This window comes from Xenopus tropicalis, chromosome 2, assembly GCF_000004195.4.
Source record: "Xenopus tropicalis strain Nigerian chromosome 2, UCB_Xtro_10.0, whole genome shotgun sequence".
In the NCBI taxonomy this organism is placed as follows: Eukaryota; Metazoa; Chordata; class Amphibia; order Anura; family Pipidae; genus Xenopus; species Xenopus tropicalis.
The window spans coordinates 150,884,286-150,909,205 of NC_030678.2; the positions used below are offsets into that span (position 1 = coordinate 150,884,286).

At 41.0% G+C, this 24,920-nt stretch overlaps 1 protein-coding gene across 1 annotated transcript in view; it reads right to left on the reverse strand.

Annotated features, from left to right (window-relative positions):
* The window catches only part of frem2 (FRAS1 related extracellular matrix protein 2), a 123,772-nt gene that overhangs the window by 23,366 nt on the left and 75,486 nt on the right, over positions 1–24,920 (reverse strand). Inside the window, exons 7-16 of the mRNA XM_018091727.2 lie at positions 12,320–12,469; positions 9,914–10,123; positions 8,709–8,906; positions 7,058–7,222; positions 6,789–6,971; positions 5,736–5,866; positions 5,237–5,395; positions 3,189–3,492; positions 2,926–3,057; positions 2,236–2,567 (exon numbers count right to left, since the gene is read on the reverse strand). Of these exons, the coding sequence (XP_017947216.2) occupies positions 2,236–2,567; positions 2,926–3,057; positions 3,189–3,492; positions 5,237–5,395; positions 5,736–5,866; positions 6,789–6,971; positions 7,058–7,222; positions 8,709–8,906; positions 9,914–10,123; positions 12,320–12,469 (1,964 nt within the window). The remainder of the gene's footprint in view (positions 1–2,235; positions 2,568–2,925; positions 3,058–3,188; positions 3,493–5,236; positions 5,396–5,735; positions 5,867–6,788; positions 6,972–7,057; positions 7,223–8,708; positions 8,907–9,913; positions 10,124–12,319; positions 12,470–24,920) is intronic.

Below are 24,920 nucleotides of genomic sequence, written 5' to 3' on the forward strand. Positions count from 1 at the left end.
GCAAATTTACCGGCAATATATTTGCCATTAAATTTGTAATGCCCTATAATTCCTTCCCTTACCCTCTCTGCTGCCGATCACCCTTTATAACCATGGCCACTCCCTGCCTATAACACTGCCCATTTCCCCACCCATTTCCTGGTCCCGTACACCTTTTCCCCAACCCAAAATGACATCATGACTGGCCCCCAACCCAAATACCGGTTTAATTGACAGAAGAAGGTGGCAACCCTACTTGGGGAAAAAAGTTCCACCAGCACACCCTTACCTCCTCAAATATTTAGTACTTGGTGCACAATAGTGCCCAGAGAATCGGCGCTCCCAACAAAGTCCAATGAAAAATTTCAGCCAGCACAACAAGTATGGTTGTTGTCTTGAATAAACACGCAGGGGCTAAGCCCTGCTTGCACCATACTTGTTGTGCTGGCTGAAATTTTTCATTGAACCCTACTTGGGGCTCAGTTTATTAAGGTCTGTGGCTGATTTCTTAATTAGATTGGCAAAATAAGTAGCATGGTAACTAATATTTTTCATAAATATTGAAGTTCAGAGAAAAATGTAATTAAATGTTTAACTGTGTATATGGCACGTAGCTAAATGTTTGGGAATAAGCTCATTGGGTCGTATGTGCCACAAACCATTTCAAATGAGAAGGAAGGTATTTGATTGAAAGAAATAAAAAATGTTTATTTGTCTCAGAATTTGCTGGACCACCTAGGTCAAACACACACACAAGGCAATTATTTAGTCTGTAGACTGAAATCAGGACAATGAGTTTATAGAAGACAAAACCAACCAGGAAGCCATCACAGCCTGACAAGGTCATGAGAAGACATCGATCAGGCAAATGAACAAAAGGATGAGGCCCTGCCAGACAGGGAAGCTTGGGCTGAGAGGGGCCATTTATGTGGAGATTTACAAGTCCTTTTACAAGTTAAGCGTCAAGCTTCTTTCATCTTTAGGGGAAACATGAGGAAAACAACCCTATGTCAGTGAATGAAAACAATGCTTGCCAATGAATTTATTTACCCAAGTATTTGGGATAAATGTTTTAGACCTTGCCATTCATTTTTATACTCTAAAAAATATAAATTTTGAAGTTGCCAGTGGATGTCTTGTATAAACATGTTGGTGGCTAAAACATCCATGCTTTCATAGAAACCTGTGTAACGGTACCAGGACATTAGTACAGGTATGGGACTCATTATCCGGAAACCCATTATCTAAATAGCTCAAAACTACTGAAGGGCCATCTCCCATAGACTCCATTTTCATCAAATAATTAAAATTTTTAAAAATAGTTTCCTTTTTCTTGTAGTAATAAAACAGTATCTTGTACTTGATCCCAACCAAGATAGAATTCATCCTTATTGGAGGCACAATGATGGAGATCCAAATTATGGACAGACCCATACCATACTATAAACTAAACCCAAAGACTAGGGAGACAACTTCAGGAGACAGTCCCTGCCTGTATGTTTTTAGAATGCCTGAGGAAACCAAACAACATGGAGGAAACCCACATATACACATACAGACTCCTGCTAGGAGGTGCCAAGTTCAGAATTCAACTTAGACTTGCTAAAAGGCAAAAAAAGTCAGAACTATAAAGCCGGGACTCCCAATAATTGACAGATGGTCCACCAGTACATGAATATATTCTCTGAGTAGGGTTGCTATCTTTCTGAATAATATTTACTGGCTATGGTGGGGCAGGAACAAGAGGGGGTGGGCTGTGATGTAAAGGGGGCAGGGTGATGACATAGAAGGGTGGAGCTATAATGTGCAATGGCCAGAGGATGGAAGAAAAAAAGGTAAGTTTAGAGAGGATTGGGGGAGGAGCAAGGGTGGGCCAGAAGTTCATCGTAAGGGTATTACAGATTTACTGGCAACTACATTGCTGGTAAATTTGTAATACTGGCCTAGCTTTGGCAGGTGTTTTACCTGGCCACCCAGCCTGCTAAATACAGGCCAGGTGGCAATCCTATGTGTGCTAGCTGTGTTGCCGTTACACTCAAAGCTCTCTGTGACATCTTCCAGTGAACTTAAAACAAAACATTATGTGCATCCACAACTGCATGGTACATATCATAATACTAATTATCTTCTACATAGATCTGAAATACATAATGCAGGCAGGAGGCAACTATGGGTGGAGGCGTAACAGCCAACGGAGAAAACACCAAAACCATATAATGCACCCACAGAAAATCTGAAAATACCAATACAAGTTACCTGTCCATCTGTGCCAATGGTGCCGCCGCATTCAGTAAGAAGCTCGGACATGTCATAGTAGCTGGTGAATTCCCACAAGCAAGCCTCTAGGTTAAGATTCTTGTAAAATCGCAGAGCACTGGCTCCTCTGAGCTGTGAGCTATATTGGTAAGGAGAGGTCTCCCCTATCACATCTGGATTCTTAGTTGCATCCGTCAAAAACCCATGCCGAGTCCTCACTTCGTTAAAATCCAGGAGGTTTGAGCATTTGTGGTTTCCAACCCTCGTTCCATCAGGGCTGAGTGTAAGCTCAAAGTTGGACAATTCTCTTGTTGAAACAATGGGTAGCATACCTAGGAAAGATACTCTGATAAGTACAATTCTGTATATATATACTTAGATTGTAAGCTCTACAGGGCAGGGACCTCCTTCCTACTGAGTCTCATACCACATGGCACTTATTAAATGTGCATAAATATATATTTATTGTATTTATTTATTATAACACTTATCCTCCCTGTGTGTAACTTTGTATTTTGTAAGACTGTACAGCTCTGTGTACCCTTGTGGCGCTTTATAAATAAAGTTATACATACATACATATATATATATATATATATATGCAGACTGTGAGGAATTAACAAGTGGTCATTTAATGTTCTTTTCTGAATATATGACAGTTGAAAGTTAAGCAAGAAGGCTGATTATTACCATCAATATGAGGGAGTGTGACAGTCACTTTAATGAGATTTGGATGATCGGGATCCTCAGACCCAGTGTATCTCAGCTTAGCAGAGAATGGCTCAGCTCCCACAACACCAGGTACTCGAGGTTGGCAAAGACCTATAGAAAAAGAAAATAAAATGCATAATCTTGATACTTCAAATTAATAATTTCTTCTTACAATTAAATGGAACTGTAAGATATGAGATGGCACCAAACTTGTCTCTGTTTCCAGGAACATTAATATTTACCTTCCTCCGAACTTATTGTCATGATTGGGCTCATCAGCTCCAAACCTTCGTTTCCATCTGAGTTCACTGCCCGGGCAGCACACTGTACCCGAGAGCCAGCTTGAAAGTATATGGAGTCCAATGTGATCATTTTGGAGGAAGTAAAGAATGTATCAAAGTCTACCTCTCTCATGGGACTGGTTACTCCATCCAACCCGGTGGGTGCACTGACGAGCCAGCGGTATCGTGTCAGGGTATTGTTTATATTTTCACTTGCGCATATGGAACCAGTTTTATCAAAATCGGAGTATTTGGGGTTGCAAGCCTGAAAAACAAGTTTGATGTGTTTCCTTCATTTCATAGAGAGGTGTGTATCATTCATACATTCCTATGACTGTCCCTATCACAGCTCGCTTAAAATCATGGGCATTCTTCTTCACTGGGTGTTTATGGGTAAATCTGATTTGTGTCGGTGGGTTCTAGCCTGACACTTACCCCAAAGTAATTACACACAGAACAAACAATAATAACAATAGGCTCCCCAATGCCAGTGCAATACACCCCAATGGTCAATACAAAAGAACATCAAAGTAAACTCTGAGCAAATTTTTCTAAAGATGTATAGGGTCATTTTTAGCAACAGCAAAATTAAGTATGGGACCTATTATGCAGAATGCTTGGGTCTTTCCATAATTTGGATCTCCATACCTACTAAAAAATCATTTAAATGTTAAATAAACCAATAGAATTGTATTGCCACCGATAAAGCTTAATTATATCTTGGAATCAAGTACAGGGTATCGTTTTATTATTAAAGAGAAAAAAAGGAAATACTTTTTAAAATGTTAAATTATTTGATTAAAATGGAGTGTGCAGGAGATGGCCTTCCCATAATTTGGAGCTTTCTGGACAACAGGTTTCCAAATAACAGATCCTTCACATGTACCAGTATGGGACCTGTTATCCAGAATGCTCAGGACTACAACTTTTCCAGTTAAGGGGTCTTTACATAATTTGGATCTCCATACCTTAAGTCTACTAAAAAATAATTTTAATGCTAGATAAACCTAATAGGATTGTTTTACCTCCAATAAGGATTAATTATATCTTAGTTGGGATCAAGTACAGGTACTGTTTTATTATTACAGAGAAAAGGGAATCATTTAACCATTAAATAAACCCAATAGGGCTGTTCTGCCCCCAATAAGGGGTAATTATATCTTAGTTGGGATCAAGTACAAGGTACTGTTTTATTATTACAGAGAAAAGGGAATCATTTAACCATTAAATAAACCCAAAAGGGCTGTTCTGCCCCCAATAAGGGGTAATTATATCTTAGTTGGGATCAAGTACAAGGTACTGTTTTATTATTACAGAGAAAAAGGAAACATTTAACCATTAAATAAACCCAATAGGGCTGTTCTGCCCCCAATAAGGGGTAATTATATCTTAGTTAGGATCAAGTACAAGGTACTGTTTTATTATTACAGAGAAAAGGGAATCATTTAACCATTAAATAAACCCAATAGGGCTGTTCTGCCCCCAATAAGGGGTAATTATATCTTAGTTGGGATCAAGTACAAGGTTCTATTTTATTATTACAGAGAAAAGGGAATCATTTAACCATTAAATAAACCCAATAGGGCTGTTCTGCCCCCAATAAGGGGTAATTATATCTTAGTTGGATCAAGTACAAGGTACTGTTTTATTATTACAGAGAAAAGGGAATCATTTAACCATTAAATAAACCCAATAGGGCTGTTCTGCCCCCAATAAGGATTAATTATATCTTAGTTGGGATCAAGTACAAGGTTCTGTTTTTATATTACAGAGGAAACAGAAATCTTTTTTTAAAAAGTATATTATTTGATTAAAATGCAGTTTATGGGAGATATCCCACAATTTGGAGCTTTCTGGATAATGGTTTTCCAGATAACAGATCCCATACCTGTATAAGTATTCTGTATATACCCTTAGAAGTAATGTATAAAAGGTAATGAGACATAGCTTGTAAACTGAATCTGTGCGGGTGTATCAGGTCCAGTTTTGGACGCCACGTCAGTACTCACTGTAACACAGACAACGGGATAGCCAGCAACTGGATTAGGGTTTTCTTTAGCTCTTGAAGTGTCATCATATATCATAAGAGAGAAGACTTGGGGGACTGATGGGAAAGTAACATCAGCCATGCTGTTCATCTCCTCGATATACACAATAGCCTTGGTCATCTGTAAATGTTTGAAAAAGGACTGATAAGTAAATATAATCCAATGAAGCACTGATGATTTCACTGATATCCCATCATCCCGTTTTAGCCAGGTCTTGTTCCTGCTCCTGCCATAAATAGATGGAAAATAAACTGACCAGGCACATGTATTTATGACAGCGGCAGATTAGTTACAATGATGAATAATGCCATATGGCAGGAAAGTGGCCCAGCTTTATAGCTTATCATCAGCACCCTGTGCAAAAGGAAATACCATATCATAAATAGTCATTCCTAATTCACTAACAAGTGGTGGGGACAGAAAGCTAACATGCACTCTGTCAGTTACTTGTCTAGGTTACCTGAGTTTCTGCCACCATGTTCTCATCGGGCTTTAGGTGGACTGTGAAAGCTTCCCTCATTTCCCTTGCTCCGTCGTAAAGGACTTCAATCTCCACAACATGCTGTGTTTCTCCCTCCTTAAACTCAATTTCTGTAAAATGAAAGCTTAATTAGATATGGCTTCTTTGTTACTTCTCTGTTAAGGCCAACTTAATACTTTATCACCTAACTGGCTGAACTGTGGAACCATTTGTGAATTACATGGACCTATTTATTTAGGCCAATTGGGGTGAGTTCTTCACATGCCCTACACAACAAGAAGCAGTACTGGCATATTTCCATTCCATCTTGGATAGACCATCTAGGATCTGAGAGGACTGAAGGATGGGCTGCCAATACTGACCAATAGTGGTGCCATCCTGATATATTGTAAGCTCTTGCGAGCAGAGTCCCAATTACCTGCTGCATCGATTTGTCCATATATTACGTACTGTTATACTGTATACTGTGTTGTTTAAGGTGTTATGCTCTTTATAAAGGAATGTAATGATAATATATAACCATTTCTCAAGGCAGTTAGGTTAAATCTGCCAAAATGTCGAGCTGAATCTTGCCATGAAGGCTACCAAATAAAGAGGTGTAAGGAGGATACCATCAGAATGAAAGAATTTAAATGGAAGTGGTGTGTCATACAAAAGAAGCCACCAAATATCTGCTAGTAGCAGCTACTTGTCATGGCTACTAAGATAGACAATGCTGATCATTTACTGACAATTAACTCTATGTGTGTTTTAGCAGAAGCAATTTTCAGTAGTGCCTATGGCAGGGTATTTTCTGGCATTTAGTTGCCCTAAAACTTTTGCAATGCAAAGGGCCATATTCCATTTTTTAATAGAATGTTTTCTAAATGTATAGGGAAATATACTACTGGCTTCACAAAATGAACAGGATTTATCTTACAATGGTGACAAGCTGCCGGGATACTGGAAGTTAGGAAATATTGATGCTTTATAAAAGACTGAATGCTCTACAGGTGAGGGAAGTTCAGCCTCTGCCAAGGAAAGCCATTGTACCTTCTGACACGGGGTTATAATCCTCTCCAGAAGTTGCAGAACCATCCTTTGTGTGCACTCGCACAATAGAAACCTTTGATGTGTCTCCCAGGCGAACCACAGGAATTTTTACAACCACTATCTGCCCGGGTTCCTTTGGCTCACTGACGCTGTATTTGGTGTCTCCAAATTTAATTATTGCCTCTGGGAGGGAAAAAAAAGATGTTTAATATGGAAATAAAGTCAGTGTCACCCTGCCACATAATGTCCAATTTATAAGGTCATCTTACTGTCGGCGTCATCTTTAATCTTTATCAGTGTTTCGTTCAGTTCTCCAATGGAGGCTCCAAAGGGTGACTCGCTTCTTGCGGTGCCCAAAACGAGGCGCAGCTCTTCATCTTCCTCGTGAATTGTATCATCCATCAGCACAACAGTGCAGCTACGCTCCGTCTCGCCTGGGAGCAGAGTATACAAAGGGAAGGATGCAATTTAAGTGCAAATTTAAACACAGAGCATCCAGTGAACATACGTGAGTCAAATAAGATGGAAACTTTGCAACTGCTCCTATTTTTATTCACTAGCAAACTGCCCTTACTGTTGCACAATGGGATTTCAAAAATGTTCTTTGGTTGCAGAAATAAGGGGTCAATATAGTGTGGAATTTAGTCCCAGATATTGGGCTAGGTTGGCTGTTACACTTCCCATTTGATCCTATTTGACTAGGCTCTTATAGTGGAATTAGATGCAAGCAAGGCACATAAGCAATCAGAAAAGGTACTGCTCCAGAAATATTCCATCACAGTGATATGTGAAACAATACAACACTGTTTAATTAAGCCCTAGCTCAAAAGGTAGCAGGGTGGGTCTATTGCAGGGATCCCTAACCTTTTTACCCATGAGCCACACTTAAAGGAACAGTGTTTTAAAGTAATTAGAATATAATGTGCTGTTGCTCTGCAAAAAAATGGTGTTTTTGCTACAGAAAAGCTACTATATAAATAAGCTGCTGTGTAGCCACGGGGGCAGCCATTCAAGCTGGAAAAAAGGAGAAAAGGCACAGGTTACATAGCAGATAACTAGTAGATAAGCCCCATATAATGGGGGGTTATCTGTTATCTGCTAAGTAACCTGTGCCTTTTCTCCTTTGAATGGCTGCTCCCATGGCAACATAGCAGCTTACTTATATAAACTATAGTAGTCTTTCTAAGGCAAACAAACCAGTGTACCAGTGCATGGCAATAGTACATTATAGTATACACTTTCATTTTTTGGTGTCACTGTTCCTTTAAATGTAAAAAGAATAGGGAGCAACACAACCATAAAAAAAGTTCCTGGGGTGCCAAATAAGGGCTGCTATTGGCTATTTGGTAGCCCCTATGTGGACTGGCAGCCTACAGGAGTTTCTGTTTGGCAGTACACCTGGTTTTTATGCAACCAAAACTTGCCTCCAAGCCAGGAATTCAAAATTAAGCACCAGCTTGGAGGCCACTGGGAGCAACATCCAAAAGGTTGGTGAGCAACATGTTACTCCTGAGTCACTGGTTGGGGATCACTGGTCTAGTTTTTTCATGGGGTTATATGAGTATTTCCAGCTTGCTGTTTCTCTAAGGTCAAATGGAGCAATGGAATGTAACTATGTTCATAGGATTTCCACCGAATCTTGGTTAGGTAGATGCCAGCTTAGTAAAATCTGACAATAAATTAACCTTACAAATCTCTTTGGTTTATATTTATAAGCCAGGTGATGATACACAATGGTGCAATGTGAAATTTAGGGGCTCTACAAACCAACGTTTTATATTTGATACAGGGTCATACAAACACTAAAAATGGCCATTATTGAGAGCCGCATCAGGCCCTTATAGCTTGCTACAGCCACATTTGAGCCTTTATTTATATCCCATGAAACTCAAACAAAATGATCACAGGACAGTGATTTACCAGGTAAGAAGGTTATGATTGAATCATCAGTGTTTGGTCGCTCTTCAAAATCCATCATGACTTGCGCCGATCCCTGCCTCGTGTAGCAGCGCACCGTAGACTTGTAGCTGACATCGCCGCTCCTGTACACTTTGGTTTCAATTTGCCCATCATTTTCATTTCCCATGTACATTGGCTCTCTGAATTGGACCTTTGGCACTGAAAACATGTGAATAAAGTTGGTGATTTGAGCAAATACATACACTCAGTGTTAGACTTTCAGTCTAGGGCGATTCATAGAACCCCTGGCTAATTGGGAGATTACATATGAACAACCCCAGTGCCCGACTAGCCATTATCAACACAAAGCAACAAAGCAGCATTGGGGAGCAACATAAGTATGAAAAATGTTCCGGGGTGCCAAATAAGAGCTATGACTGGATATTTAGTAGCCCCTATATGCAGGGCCGGAACTAGGGGTAGGCAGAAGAGGCAGCTGCCTAGGGCGCAACGACTGGGGGGCACCAGACAGGAGCCTCTCCTGCCTACCCCTAGCTCCTTTTTCCCTTTTTCATTGCCCCCACCGCTTGTCATTACGCGGTGGGGGCAATGAAGTATCGTGTAGCCGTAGCCGCCACCCCCCCCCGGGAACTGTGCATGCGTGCTGAAACGCGAGGGGGGGGGGGAAGGTGCAGGGGCGAGGAGGCCGACCGGGTTGCCTAGGGTGCCCGGTCGGCTTGGCCCGCCCCTGCCTATATGTAATGGCAGCCTACAGGAGACTTGGCAGTACACCTGGCTTTTATGCAACCAAAACATGCCTCCAAAGCAGGAATTCAAAAATAAGCACCTGCTTTAAGGTCACTAAGATCAATATGGTTTTTTTTACAGTGAGGGCAGATTCTGTTAATGCCTATAAGAGGGGCTTGGATGATTTCTTGAACAAGCATAGTATCCGAGGCTATTGTGATACTAATATCTACAGTTAGTATTGATGTTGGTATATAGGGTTTATGTATGTGAGTGTATAGATAGGTCGGTATGGGTCTATGTGTGTGCGCTGGGGTTCACTTGGAAGGGTTGAACTTGATAGACTTTTGTCTTTTTTTCAATCCAACTGAAATATGTAACATCCAGTGGGTTAGTGAGCAACATGTTGCACTGGTTATAGATCACTGATCTACACTGTCTAAGTCTATATTGAACAATACTACAAAAAGGACTCTTACAGTCAGAGACAGTGTCATTGATAAATACTGTAGCTTTGCTGGGCTCTCCCAGGACGGCATTCATTGGCATCTGGAGAATCAACTCAAACTTCTCTATTCCCTCCAGCACCGGCTTTCCAAGGTCATCCAGAATGATTACACTGAAAGTCTGCATGTTCACTCCGGGTGCAAAATCCAGATTTCGGCTGATCCCAACATAGTCAGTGCCAGCTAAAAAGGGAAGGAATGGGATGCTGTTAGTATGTGTTCAGTAACCATGGTATAACAGAAATGGCTGTATGAACTTAATCATGCACTTCTGACTATATTTATTATTACTATTATCCATTATTTAGTGTCAACAAATGTATGCAGTGATTTACAGAGATAGTTCATTGTTTTCCTGAACCAGAGGAGCTACAATATAAGGTCCCTATTACATTTGCACAACACATTTCCAGGATCCAATTAACCTTCTGTATATTTTTTCAGTGTGGGAGGAAAATGGAATAGTGGGAAGAAATCACACAATCGGGCTCATTGAGGTCCACAAGTGAAGTGAGCAACTTGCGCTTTTCCCAGCAGTGAGTCACTAAAGGTTTTTGCTTCAAATAGTCCTCCATGCTCCTCCCTATAGTTGTGCTCATTGTCGCTCAGCACATCCTGCCTTCTGTTTCAAACTGAGCGCTGCTGCACCCATTGATGCAGGGGAACCCTGGGCTACAGCGACCTCCAGACAAGGTGGTAGCTTCAGGGTTCCCTCAGAGCTTTGCATCAATGGGTGCAGTACACTTGTGCCAAAAGAAAAGGATGAACCACTTCACTCGCAAACTGATAACCAGAAAACGACACCAGCAAACACTGGAAAAGACAAAGACAGATTTTGAAAACATTTGGCGCAATTGAGCCTGATTATCAAGTAAGCACATGCACAGTTGCGTCCATTAGGCAAATTGGTCCAGCACAATTGCCTCATAAGATTTGCCTGTTTGCATCCAAAATTATGCTGGAATTATAAGGAAAAAACACAGCAATTGCACTTGCATAGCATATAATTCACTCTACCATTTAATATGTTGTTCTTAAAACAACAAATGTATTTTTTTAGCTGTAATATTGGTGTGTAGGCGCCATCCCAGTGCATTGTGCCTGAGTCTGAGCTTTCAGAAGGAGCCAGCGCTACACATTAGAACTGCTTTCAGGTAACCTGTTTCTCCTACTCCCATGTAACTGGAGGAGTCCCAAGCCGGACTTGGATTTCTTACTATTGAGTTCTATTCTGATACCTACTGGGAGCTGCTATCTTGCTCCCTTCCCATTGTTCTGCTGATCGGCTGCTGGGAGGGGGGTGATATCACTCCAACTTGCATCTCAGCAGTAAAGTGTGGCTGAGGTTTATCAGAGCACAGGTCACATGGCTGTGGCACCCTGGGAAATGAAGAATATGGCTAGCCCCATGTGAAATTTCAAAATGAAATATAAAAAAATCTGTTTGCGCTTTTGAAAATGGATTTCAATGCAGGATTCTGCTGGAGAAGCTCTAATAACTGATGTGTTTTGAAAAAAAACATGTTTTCCAATGACAGTATTCCTTTAATGTTTATAATGCAAAAAACTTCAAAAGGTATTTATAAAGGTAGTGCAGCATTAACACAGGGGAATGTTACATTATTATGGCACTAGTTAAGCTTACTAGCACTGAACTATAATACTGCCTAGTATAATTTGGACATTTGGTGAGCTACCTTGGTCATAATAAGGATGAGGCCATTGTCATAGGTTCACCTCTTGTATCGGTTATATGTTACTCTGTATGTCCATGTATGTAACCCACTTATTGTACAGCGCTGCGGAATATGTTGGTGCTTTATAAATAAATGTTAATGTAATGTAATAGGTACCCAGCACCACAGGAGCTCCCTTCAACTGATGCTAAACTGCAGTCTGTAACCCTGATTTTCTACCAGCCTTCCTAACCGTGCCCCTGCAAATAATCACAGCATAACTGGCTCTTACACCTTGGGACTACTGCAGGAGAACTGGGTTTAGTTGGCAGATAGGCAGCGTGCTGTGCCCACTGTCCATTCATTGGCTGAGGGGCCTAGCATGTATGTGTGCCCTTGGTTTGTTTGTGTGCACTGTGAATCCTATGATCCCAGGAGGTGGCCCTTTATTAAAATGGCAGTTTTCTATTTGGGATTACCCAATGGCACATACTACTGAAAAAGTATATTTATATGAAAATGGTTTATTTAGTTGTAACAGAATTTTACATATGAGTTTGTTTATTCAATATAATGTTTAACTCTAATTAATATAAGGGGTTATTTACTTGAATAAACATTAACGCCCATTATTTTGTACCCCTTAATGCTCTAGCACGTGTGCTGGGTAAATGAGCCCCATTGTCTTCACTTGCTGACTTACCAACTGCTGACACAGGCTCGGTTTTCTGGGAGCGCACTGTAACAGTTGCAGTTTTAGACAGATCGGTACCAGTTCTCCACACCCGAACCTCAATGTAACCGGCACTTTCATCAACGTGGTATTCCGCATCGCCAAAATAAAAGGCAGGTTCTGTAAAAAAACAAAAAATGCTGCATGAAACATGCGTGTTATATTACAAGTATAAGGTATATGGTATGCAGAATACTTGGGACATAGGGTATTCTGAACAAGAGGTCTTTCTGTAATTTGGATCTCCATACAGTAAATCTACCATTTTAACATTAATTAAACCCAATACGATTATTTTGCTTCGAATATGGATCAATTATATCTTAGCTGGGACCAAGTACCAGGTACTTTCTGACACTGGTCAGACCCATGTATAGTTTAGTGTTTCCAGCAGTTGTACCTTAAAGGAGAAGGAAAGGCAAAGTCACTTGGGGGTGTCACCCCCAAGTGACTTTAATCGCTTACCTTGTACCCAGGGCTGGTGCCTCTGTTCAGAGAAAAAAGCCCCAGCCCAGGGTACCTGTAGTGATGCGCTTCCTCCTTCCTGCTTCCCTTTCCGAAAATGCCAGCGGTTGGTGCATGCGCAGTAGAGTGAAAAGCCGACTTCTCTGTTAAAGTTACACTATTCACTCTATTGCGCATGCGAGCGCAGGAAACCCGGAGGGAGGAAGCGCTGCAGCTACCCCGGGCTGGTATGGTTCTCTCCTAACAGGGGCACCAGATTAAAGTCACTTGGGGTGCCTAACATTTTGGCACCCCCAAGTGACTTTGCCTTTCTTTCTCCTTTATAAGGGCTGTGGCAGATGGGGAGATTAGTCGCCGCGCAACAAATCTCCCCAAAATGGCATCCCACCGGCTAGAATGTCAATCACCAGTGGGATGGCATACGCGGCGACGAAATTGCTGAAGTTTCCTCTCAGAGATTAGTTGCCCACGACAAGGGAGATTTGTCATGCGGCAACTAATCTCCTCGTCTGTCACGGCCCTAATAATATATATTTAGTTTCTGATAAAGAGTGTCATCCCTATCACTCCTTCTTTATTCCATTCTTTTGTTAGTGGTTATTAAGGATGGCACTGAATACACTATTTTGGAATCTCGAGTCTTTCATGAAGGGTTTAACAAAATCCCAAATTGAATCGGAACCCTAATTTAGGCTAAGGAAGGGTTAATAAGAAGCAAGAAATTAGGGTGTGGCACAACAATTTTGATTTCCTTGCTCATGTGACCAAAAGTCGCATGCTTTTAAGGGCTTTGATTCAGTTTGGCCAAATCGGAATCCTGCTGAAAAAAGGCTTTTATTTGACCGAATCCTGAACTGAATCCGGGATTGGGTACATCCCTAGTAGTTATTTCATTGTACAGTATATATCCCTGAATCTCGGTCTTGTGTATTATTTCCCCCCCTCCTGGCTTTTGCCAAGCCGTTTCAATGCATCCCACCCCACAATCCATTTTCTGGCAGATGCTTCTATATTTGTACTTTCACATTTCCAGCCTACCTTTCCTTAACTTGGGGCTTTAGTGCTGTAAATCTCCCATTCCTGCTTTATCAGCAATTTGACATTTTGGTCTGTTTGTATATAACTATATTATCTCAAGGGTCTTAAAGAAACTCATGAGTCAGTTAAATCATAGAAATTCCTTGCATAAATTTCCATGCCAAGTTGGGAGTACACAGTATAGTCATGTAAAGAATTATGGGCCAATTATTATTATTTTTAAATTCATGCTGGAGAAATTGTTTAAAGGGGTGGTTCACCTTCAGTATGTTTTAGAATGGCCTATTCTTAGCATCTTTTTAATTGGCCTTAATTTTTTTCATTACCTGTAGTTTTTGAATTTTTTACCTTCCTCTTCTGACTTTTTCCAGCTTTTAAATGGGGGTCACTGACCCCACCGCCAAAAAACTACTGCTCTGTTGGGCGAAAGCACATGGAGCTTCTAGTAGCAGCTACTTGTCGTGGCTACTAAAATAGACAATGCTGATCATTTACTGATAACTGTACATGTGTTTTAGCAGAGGCAATTCTCAGTATTATCTATGGCAGGGTGTTTTCTGGGGTTTAGTAGGTGTAAAAAAGTAGCTGCTACTAGTAGCTCTCTGTGTCTTCACCCTTAAGGCCGTGACACACGGGGGGATTAGTTGCGCCACAACAAATCTCCGTTGTTGCAGGCGACTAATCTCCCCGCAATGCCACCCCACTGGCTAGAATGTAAATTTCCGGTGGGATGGCATACGCGTGCCGTGATTTGACGAGGTCGCCAAAGTTGCCTTGAAAGGAAACTTCGGTGACCTTGGCAAATCGCGGCGCCGTGTATGCCATGCCACCGGGAATTTACATTACTCTCAAGGCAACTTCCGCGACTTCGTCAAATCGCGGTGCCGTGTATGCCATCCCACCGGCGATTTACATTCTAGCCGGTGGGATGGCATTTCGGGGAGATTAGTCGCTCGCGACAAGGAAGATTTGTCACGCGGCGACTAATCTCCCCGTGTGTCACAGCCCTTAGGACTCTGGCACACGGGGAGATTAGTCGCCCGCGACAAATCTCCCTTGTCACGAGCGACTAATCTTCCCGAACTACCATCCCACCGGCAAAAATGTAAGTCGCCGGTGGGATGGCACACGCTGCGCAGCCGATTTCGGCAAATCGCCGGTGGGATGGTAGTTCGGGGAGATTAGTTGCCCGTGACAAGGGAGATTTGTTGCGGGCAACTAATCTCACTGTGTGCCAGAGCCCTTAAATCTCAGATGGGCATATTGGGAGGAGATCTGCTCCTGACAGGCTTGCGTTGGCCTCAGTTATCATGCAATTGTTGGCCCAGGGGCCAAATGATTGGATAAGCGTGATAATGAGCTGCTCAAAGGCTGCTGCTTAGATAAGGGAGAGGTTTGTTTGCTCAAAGGTAGATAGGGAACACTGAACAAACTGCCATGTTTATAAAGGAAGGGGGGGAGTTTAGTAAAAATAGTGTAAGTTTCAAATCAGTGCTTTATAAAGGCAAAAAATAGAAAAAATATTTTTTTTAATTAAAACATTAGGCAGAAAGTAATTTCAACACAAGTTCTTTATAATGTTCTCATTTCTAGCAACAGGGTGTATATTGTCTCTTTAAGTGTACAGATAGCTTAAATCACTGCATTCTGAATTTCGTTATCCCTTAGTAACCAGACATTATATACAGTTATAGGATCTTTTATCCAGAATGCTTGGGGCAGGATCTTTCTGTGATTTAGGTCCCCATACCTTAAGGCTGCTAAAAATCATTAAACATGAAATAAGCCCAACAGAATTGTTTTGGCACCAATATGGATCCTTGCAGCTTAGTTACCATCAAGTACAAGCTACTGTTTTATTATTACAAATAAAAAAGAAAATCATTTTTAGAAATTAGAATGAAGATGAACTTCCCGATATTCCCGTAACGTGTTCCTTAGATAATGGATCCCATCCCATTTTTATGCTTAGAAAATTAGTAGTACTATATCAGATGAAAGATTTCTTTGTAATAAACAGCATGTTAATGAATTGCCTCTTATAAAAACTGGTTTGTGATGAGGAACATTTCTTTTTTTTATTGAGCGTGAGTCTTTATTACAAGCAGTTGTGGAATGCCTGCGTGTAAGCTGATTACCCACCATTCAGGGAGGGGAGGCCTACAGGCAGGATGGCACAGGCTCCATGTATTTTAGAAACGTGAGCAAACAGCTGTTGGTGTGTTCTAGCCCACAAAACCAAGTCTGGATAAATCACTAGGTTTGCTCTGACGGGATAGGAACGACTGTAGTTTAGGGTAATGGCCGCAGCCTGAAGCAAGAAACACTGTTATATACGAAGAAGAGTAATATATGATTTGCAGGATGAGCAGCTGTGCCAGAGGGATACTGTGCCGTACCAGCTGTTACATGGCTCTGCTGATAAATAAAAGGAACCATTCAATGAGGGGCCAATAGCTGAGTGCTTATTGGAAAAGGCAGATCTATTTCATCAGAGACCTACAGACCCATTCCCCAGTTGGCGGAAGGACTGCCCATCTATCTGTTCACCTGGTGACATAACTGACATAATATCACAACTGCTTCCAAACCACAAACAAGTCTGATCCAATAAAGCTTTATTTCAATATTACTAAATTGTAAATAGAAATATTTCCTAAAAGTGAAACAGTCGGTGGCCCAAAGTGCTTTAATGCAAAGGAGGCTGTGGCCCACATTTTGTTAGAAAAAGAAGGGAAAGACTACCTGCATTTATACTGTAGATCAGGTGATTTACTATAAAATCACTTGTTTCTGGACTGATACAGGCAATACAGGATTTTAAACTTCTGTGGTTACAAGTATCTCTTTTGGAACCAGCAGTTAATCTCACTGAGATCATAACAAGGGTACAAATATGTGCAAAATGATTATAACAGCTTTATATTCAAGTATTTCACCACAAAATCTCAGCCTATGTGTTCTTCAGGCTGGGCTCCCTGTTGCCTTACTGGGAAGGGGAGCAGACCCTCAGCATGGAAGCCTCAGCTTTAGCTGATAACTCATGGAAGGTCTTATCACTCCAGCAGCACAGCCATACAATGGAACCAGGCACTGCATGGGTTTTTGATAGGAACATATACAAAATATTTATGTAAGATCTACCAATAAAACAGTACCACCAATAGCCAAATGATTATAAGAAATAGTAGAATGCTTGACTGGTTTACAACAAAGGAACTCTTGATTAAATCATCACGGGCGAACTCAAATCCTACTACATATATCCATTTAGATCTCTGGGACAACTTGAACTTCTTTTTCTTCTATCAGTAGTGTTAATAAAGTGAGCATAAAATGTATCTACCAGTATTCACGCCATTCCTTATCGGTGCTGTGGAACTTTCTCCATACTAAAGGCTAATTTTTAATGTCATACAAAGATGTCTATAGAGCTTTTGAGCAGGCTGAGGCCACACAATTCTCATGGAGGATCACATTTGAACCTCCAGTTTTACAACCCAGCTCTAGATAATAATTCTAACCATGACTTTGAGGATACACGTTTATCTTTAAGTTCAACTGACAGTTTTAACTGCTTTACAGTCTGGACACCTGAAATTCTGAGCAAATAGGGACTTGTTGGCAAAGAGCTCATGTTCACAGTGTGGAATTTGCATTCCAGATTTGTAGATTTCTACTGGTTTTATTCTGTATCCTATAGAGGACCGTAGAGATGGAGGCAAGCATGGGATTTGCAAACTTCTTCCAGAAAGATTATGCTGCTGCCACACAAAGTCAAATTTAAAATCAGGCCACACACATATAAAAAAATTCCACATGCCTGACTCTTGGGCCCACAGGCTGGTCAGATGGCTAAGTGGAAATTCAGCAGTTCTAGGTCAGTGGATGACCCCCATTCACTGCAAAACACCCACACAGGCAAAGTGATGATCACACAGTTTGGTGAGAAGCAGGGCAAAAGCATTTACACCACGCAATCTGACTGATACCACCTGGTATGGGCAAGTACATGCTACCTACAGGGAGTATCTCTGTACTGATGTATATATATCCAGTGAGCAGTTCTTTGTTAAAAATCTGTAAGGAAATTGAAAAATACTATAACCTATACTAACTAATCAGCACCTACGCTTTGCTGCTCTAGTGTAGTAAGAATGGCTAAAGGAAACATCTGATTGGTTGCTGTAGGTTTAAGGTTGGGACAATAGTCATCTGTGTTTGTATTTAAGAGGCAATAAAATAAAAAGGACAAGTTTTGCTTTCAAACAGCTGACCAGTAACTGCTACATGTGGATTGGTTGCTAAGGGCAACTAGACCTGTTACAAACGTTACATTGCATCCCCCTAAAGCCTTCTAACGTTCATAGAACAAACATTCAATATGAACTACAGTAAAACCTCAATTGTACATAACCTGATTTTAAGTGTTCCTTCATTTTAAGCTGCTTTTTGTGGTCCCACCAATATATAATGCATAATACATTTCCTGGATTTTACAACATTTTTTTCTGGTCCCTTAAAAACATAAAACTGGAGTTCTACTGTAATAGGCTTCCCTATAGGAACAATATAACAGTGCTTAGAAGACAGCTTATTTACTTAAAACGTGTAAGCATACACCAGGGCAGTAACACAGGGCAACCAATCATCAATTAGCTGCAAAGATTTTGAATCTTCAAGTACAGTAGATGGTATCACCTAGGGCATTGGCTCTGAAGTACCACAGTGCCAGCTCTGATGAATTTATGTTTCTGATCTTCTGCATGTAGCGCTACATGTTTACTGGCACGGTGGCAGACAGAGCGGCAGGGGTTTGGCATGCAGACCAAGTGGCAGCTGGAAGGCAGGGTGAGCAAGTGGGTGTTGGCATTCAAGGAAGAGCACAGGGCCAAACTGTATTGCCTTGGGTGCCGCTGCTACTTTGCTGGCTCTGCATTCTTGCTCTAGAGTCTTTCCTAGCTAAAATGAAAAAGAATCTTTCAGGGACACATTTATGGTGGTGCAGAGCAAAATGTCTTGCTATGTGGTCATGACAGTCCTGGTGCTGGTAGGTACATCTCTCTGAAGCAATATTTGTGCATATTGTAATGGAAGTCAGGGGCACTTGCAAAAGATCTGCGCAGGGCATTGCCTGTGCTCCCTCTAGGCATGCTGGGACATATCATTAAATACATGGACAAAACTGGTCTCATAAACACTCACTCTGTCCTGCCGTTGTCTGTGTGGGCATACCGCCAATGGTATAACAGCAAGTTGCCACTTAATTATGAAACAAAGTCATTTATTAATCTATTGTATCGGAAGCCGACATCTATAAACATTCCTTCCTCCCAGAAGGGATAATACAGACTGTGGTCTTATGCTAACAAACACCAGTGTGTGTCTTACATATTATACAATCTAACCCATATGACATGAGCTGGAACATGGATGCCATGCCAAAAGTAGTTTTTAGTTTTATGCCTGGGCAAGCAAAAAATATATAGTTAATAATGCATCCCCATTGTAAAATATAAGGATATTATAAGTCACCGAGGAGTTGCATGACCATATAAACTTTTATACAGGGGACTCCAAGGTGACTTCTAATAACCTTATATTTTACAACAGGGGGTACATTATTTATTATAACACACAAGATTCAGTAGGTTATATCACAGAAATTATATCACTAAGGGCGAATTAGTCACTGCGACTACAGGCTACTGTATAAGTTGCTGCGACTAATCACACTAAAATTAGCTGCAAGGCGAAGAGCACAGAATTGGTGGGGAAATTCCTGACCATAACATATGCCACGTGCCTTCTCTTCATGCATACAGTGCTGCTGAACTCAGGCAGTGCTGTATTCATGGCCAGTGCAGAAACAATTCAAGGGAGGAATGTAGGGTGCAATGTGTAGTATGTCATTTATGATATCAACCCATTCCCCATCACACCAGTACATCCCCATCACACCAGTACATCCCAGCCATTATTATATTTTTTAAAAGGTGCCAGCCTAAGATTCGGACCCTCTCCACTCTGATTTGTGTGCACTGATGAGACTACAATCCGCCTGTTAAGGCACACTTAGAGCAGATTGCAGCCAGTAAATGCACCCTGGATGACAATGATCCGTGTGTTCACCCCGGGGGTCAGATCTTGCCCACAGAAAGTAAAAAGTTGCACTGATATAGATAATAAGGATAATAAATGTAGATTTGCCTTCAAGGCAATACACCGTGTCATTCTAGGAAGGAAATGGCTGATGATCAAGATAACCAGAGCATTCACTTTTGCACATTCAAACCACCTGTTTGGAAAACCCAGATTTGTTCAACAAGATTGCTTATTGTAAATGTGAGCTTCGTGTCTGCCCCTGCCTCCGGTTTCACGGTTAATTTCCTCGAAGCAAATCTACGCGGAAGTTTCGAAGCCATGATTAGTACAGAGATGCTCTGTAACTCAGGGGTCACAAAGGGAGCCCTATACAATGAGTGTTGCTTCAGATGCAGCAAGGCTTTTATCTAGTAAGCCGACTCAATGAATAAGGTCCAAATATTAATGACCTTCCCCGACAGAGGGGAGCAGCGTTTTTTCAAGTATGTAAAGTAGATTTGTCAGGGACGGGAAGAGGAAGGACAAGCTTAAAACGGAGCCAATTAGTAAACTGAGAAGGCAAGCACTTTGTATTAACTGAGATAAAGAACCTAAATCTCGTCTTTGTTTATTTATATCCTGTTCTTATTAGTCCAAGAAGCCAGCAATCTTTTAACATGTACAACGTGTAATCGTAGAAATTGCACCCTCCCCCAAACAACCTGCACTAACTCATTTTTGAAGACCGTGTTTTGGTTTGGGAACAAAAGAAAAATGTTCAGCTCTTGTCTTTAGGATTTAGAGAGGAGGTTATATGAATACCAGCACTCCGCCTTCTGCAGACTGGACTGAAAGTTCCCACAAATGATGCAAATCTTGGCTGAAAATCAGTCTTTGCAAAGGTCCACAAGGTTCACCTTTAAGTTAACTTTTAGTATATTATAGAATGTCCTACTCCTAGCAGCTTTACAATTGGTCTTCTCCATTTATTCTTTATAGTTTATGGATTATTTGCCTTCCTCTTCTTTCTAGCTTTCCAATAGGGGTCACTGACCCTGGCAGCCAACAACTATAGCTATGTGAAACTGCAAATATATTGTTATTGTTACTTTTTATTCCTTATCTACCTAACCATTCCTTTACCTCAGAGTCGGACTGGCCCACCAGGATACCAGGAAAACTCCCAGTGGGCCCAGGTGTCAGTGGGCCCTATTGCTTCTAACTATTTAGCCTGTTTCATGCTCATTCCCTATTTCTGTATGGGACCATGGAAGCTTGATAGATGGAAAAATAGAGTATAGCATTTAGAGAAAAGAGACTGAGATAATGAAGAGTTTGAAGGAGGAGAGGAGGAATTAAAGTTTTGAGAGTGGGCCCATAGTCCAGGGTTTTCTGGTGGCCCCTGCCACCTCAGTCCGACACTGCTTCACCTGTTTATATTCCAGTCTCTCTTTCAAACAACTGCCTGGTTGCTAAGGTATATAAGACCCAAGTGACTATATAACTGCTGCGATACAAAACTTGATAGCTGCTGAACAAAAAGCTAAATTACTTAAAAACCACAAAAAAATAAAAAATGAAGACTAATTGCAAATTTTCTCAAAATATCAATGTCTACATGATACTAAAAGTTAATTTAATTGTGAACTAACACTATAAGGATGCTGCTTTCATCCTCAGGGACAACTTACTGGCATGGGTTAAAATAATAATATGCATTGAAGTGATTTTTTTGTGCACACAAATAGGATTTGATTCCATATGGATCACTTGGCACAACCACGCAATCCCTTAAGGCCTGTGGATTCTCCCTATCCTAACCATTACATTACATTAACATTTATTTATAAAGCGCCAACATATTCCGCAGCGCTGTACAATAAGTGGGTTACATACATTGGACATACAGAGTAACATATAAAGCAATCAATAACCGATACAAGAGGTGAAGAAGGCCCTGCCCAAAAGAGCTTAACCACAAACTAAAACAGCCCCATCTATTCTCATGTGCTAGGATAACATTATAAATGTGTGGGCCAATAGTTATCCAATCATTGGCAGCCTTTTATATGATATGACATCTATTATACTTGTAGGGTGCATGATTTTGTATAATACATAAATTTTAGTCATTCAACTCAAGCGACTATAACTAATGAACCAATCGCTATTTGTAAGTATTTTTATTTTATTTTCCAAATGACATCCTCCGATCACACGCATACCCACTGCCCTGCTCCACCCCCAAGCTGTGCCCAAAGCATGTCTCTTCTCCCTGCCCTTTTTCCAGTCCTAGTCCTGGATTCTGTGTACCTAATAAATCACTCTATGAACTTTTATTAAGCGCCCAACACTTATATCTGAAAATCTAGTTAGCAAAGCCACTTGTGCTTATCTTTACATTGTTTAATATATATTCTTGTTAACTTTTATTACTTATATTAAACTAAGATTTGTGCTCCAGTGGCCACAACAGAGGCAGTTAGGCTAGGTTCCTTTAACCCAATTAAGGCCCTCTTGATATTAGCAAACTAGGCATGCGTAACATTGCTGTTGCTGTCAAAATATCTTGGCATGTGAGGTTCCCACATTCCGCAGAAATTAAAGTAATACGAAGCAGCACTCCAGTTGCCATGGCAAGTGGCCTGGAACAAACGGCACACAAGCGGCAATGGGTTAAGGGAGATTAGCATACAGTAAACTGCTTAACCCAAAGAGTGCTCTATAACATACAGAGAGCACATGGGATAATGCGTATATTATATTAGACCATTCACAGGAACACAGGCAAAATTCATCTTCAGGAGCTTGAAAAATAACGTTTTTTTCAGTCTGTGAAACCTATTTGTTAATCTCTGCCAGGTTCAAAATAAAATTGAAATGTTGCTGAGCTGAAGGTCACTGCTGGAGTCAGACTGCACATTGCCAGCGGAAAGCTTTGGTGAGACTGCCAGGCCTCTTTGTTTGATGTGGTATAAATCAGGCTCTAAGGTCCTGGGCAGTGAGCTTGGCACCTTTCATCTTCTTGCCATTGTTGGCATTACTTGGACAAACAAAAAGTAAATTCATCTTGATATCAGGGTTAGCAGGGTAGGGCAGAGGGGGCACTGGTTTCATCCATGGGAAAACTGAATGCCACTTTAGTCAAGAAAACCTGAATCTGTAGCCCATGTTTGCACATGTATGGGCACCGTGGCAGATACTGGCAACTAATACAGACCAATTATTTGTATTAGAAAAATTATATCCATATTCTAAATTTAAAAGCAGGACTCGCTCTTAAAACTTCTTAACCCAATTTTAACCTGTTTTGCAAATTTCTATGGAAAGTGCACATAGCACTCTGGCCACACGTGGCGATCTGGCGATGTTTCATGCGACCATCGGTTGCACGAAACATCGTCAGATCCGCCACACACCATCAGGGCTGAAACAGCAGATAAGGAGGTAGAAACAATAGGATTTCTACCTCCTTCTGCCGATTCAGCCCTGACGGCAGATTTTGGTTAGACACCTTCTATGGCGCCCGATCAAAATCTTTTAACCGGTCCGATCGGTGATTCGATATCGGTCGACTCGCCGACATGCCATACACGCACCGAATATCGTACGAAACAAGGTATCGTATGATAGTATCGGTGCGTGTATGGCCAGCTTTAGACATCTGCTTTTGGGCCTGGGGTTCCTACTGTTATGCCACTAGGGGCACCACTACTTTGGAGTCTATTGATAGCTTTAACCTCCGCAGAGGAAGCAGTACATGGCTTAATATGAACACGTAAGAAATTTAGAAAGTAGGTGCTTTGAAAACAACTTTAAAAATAAATGTTACATAAAGTGAGACAGAGCAGTGGTGGAACTAAACTTTTTTGGACCACAGTGCAGACCTCTACACTTTGGATAAGACTACCTGTTTCGTATAGGCACATATACTAAAAATGTATGTCAGTATAGACACACCACACACCTACCTCATTCAGCAGCAGGTTACGTATGTGCATTCTACTATCAAAATGAGGTAGAAGTATAGTTTGTCAGATGGTCACCTCTGTATTTGTGCCCGCACACTAAGTCACAGGGCTGCCATTGGCTCCACAGTGCTCTTGCAGTTAGGATGAGTGGGAATATCAGGCAAACTTGGCAAAATAACACTTAAGCAAACCTAGTGTTGGACTGGGACACCAAGGGCCCACCGGAGAACCTGATATTAAGCGCCCACCAGCCAGAGCCCTAGAGCCTTTTCTTCTTATTGAGAAAATTCCTGGAACCCCCATGTTTAAAAGGTTTATTGTTCAAATATAACTGATTAATACAGAATAGGAGGCATGACATTGTGCACACTATATGCCAGTTAACACAGTGGCTCACCGGGAAAATCCAGGTGCCTCGGCAGCCCAGTCTGGCACTGCCCAAACCTGTAGCCCTGAAGACAGGATTGCTTAAAGGGGACCTGTCCCCCTAAGTAATAATTCCAAATTCTTTCCTATTGTGTTCGTTAAGCAAAATAAACTTCACTTACGCTATATAAATAATACAAACCTTATTTAAAAAAAATATATACTTTTGGAATAAATGATATAGTTTACCTCTAAAAATTAAATAATCTGTCTATCCATGGTTTCACTTCTTTTTTGGTAAAATTAAGCAAAAAAAAAATTAACAATTATATGCCCCTCTTGCTTTACAGCAGGGATTCTAGCTATACTTTCCAGCGATAAAGCGATGACAATTTATCAAAGTTTTATTTCCTGCACGACTGCTTATGGAAATCTGCATCTGATTTAGCCATGAAAGTGAAAGAGACAAGAACATTTAACTGAGACACAGCAAACCTCAAACTATTACATAAAATCTTAACATATAATGTGACAGTTTAAGAGGGTTACATCAGATCGGCAGTTTCATTGAGGGTGTCTGTTGGACAAATTACAGCCTGGGCGATGGGACCACCTAGAGCAGTACTTCCACCCCTCAGAGATATTAT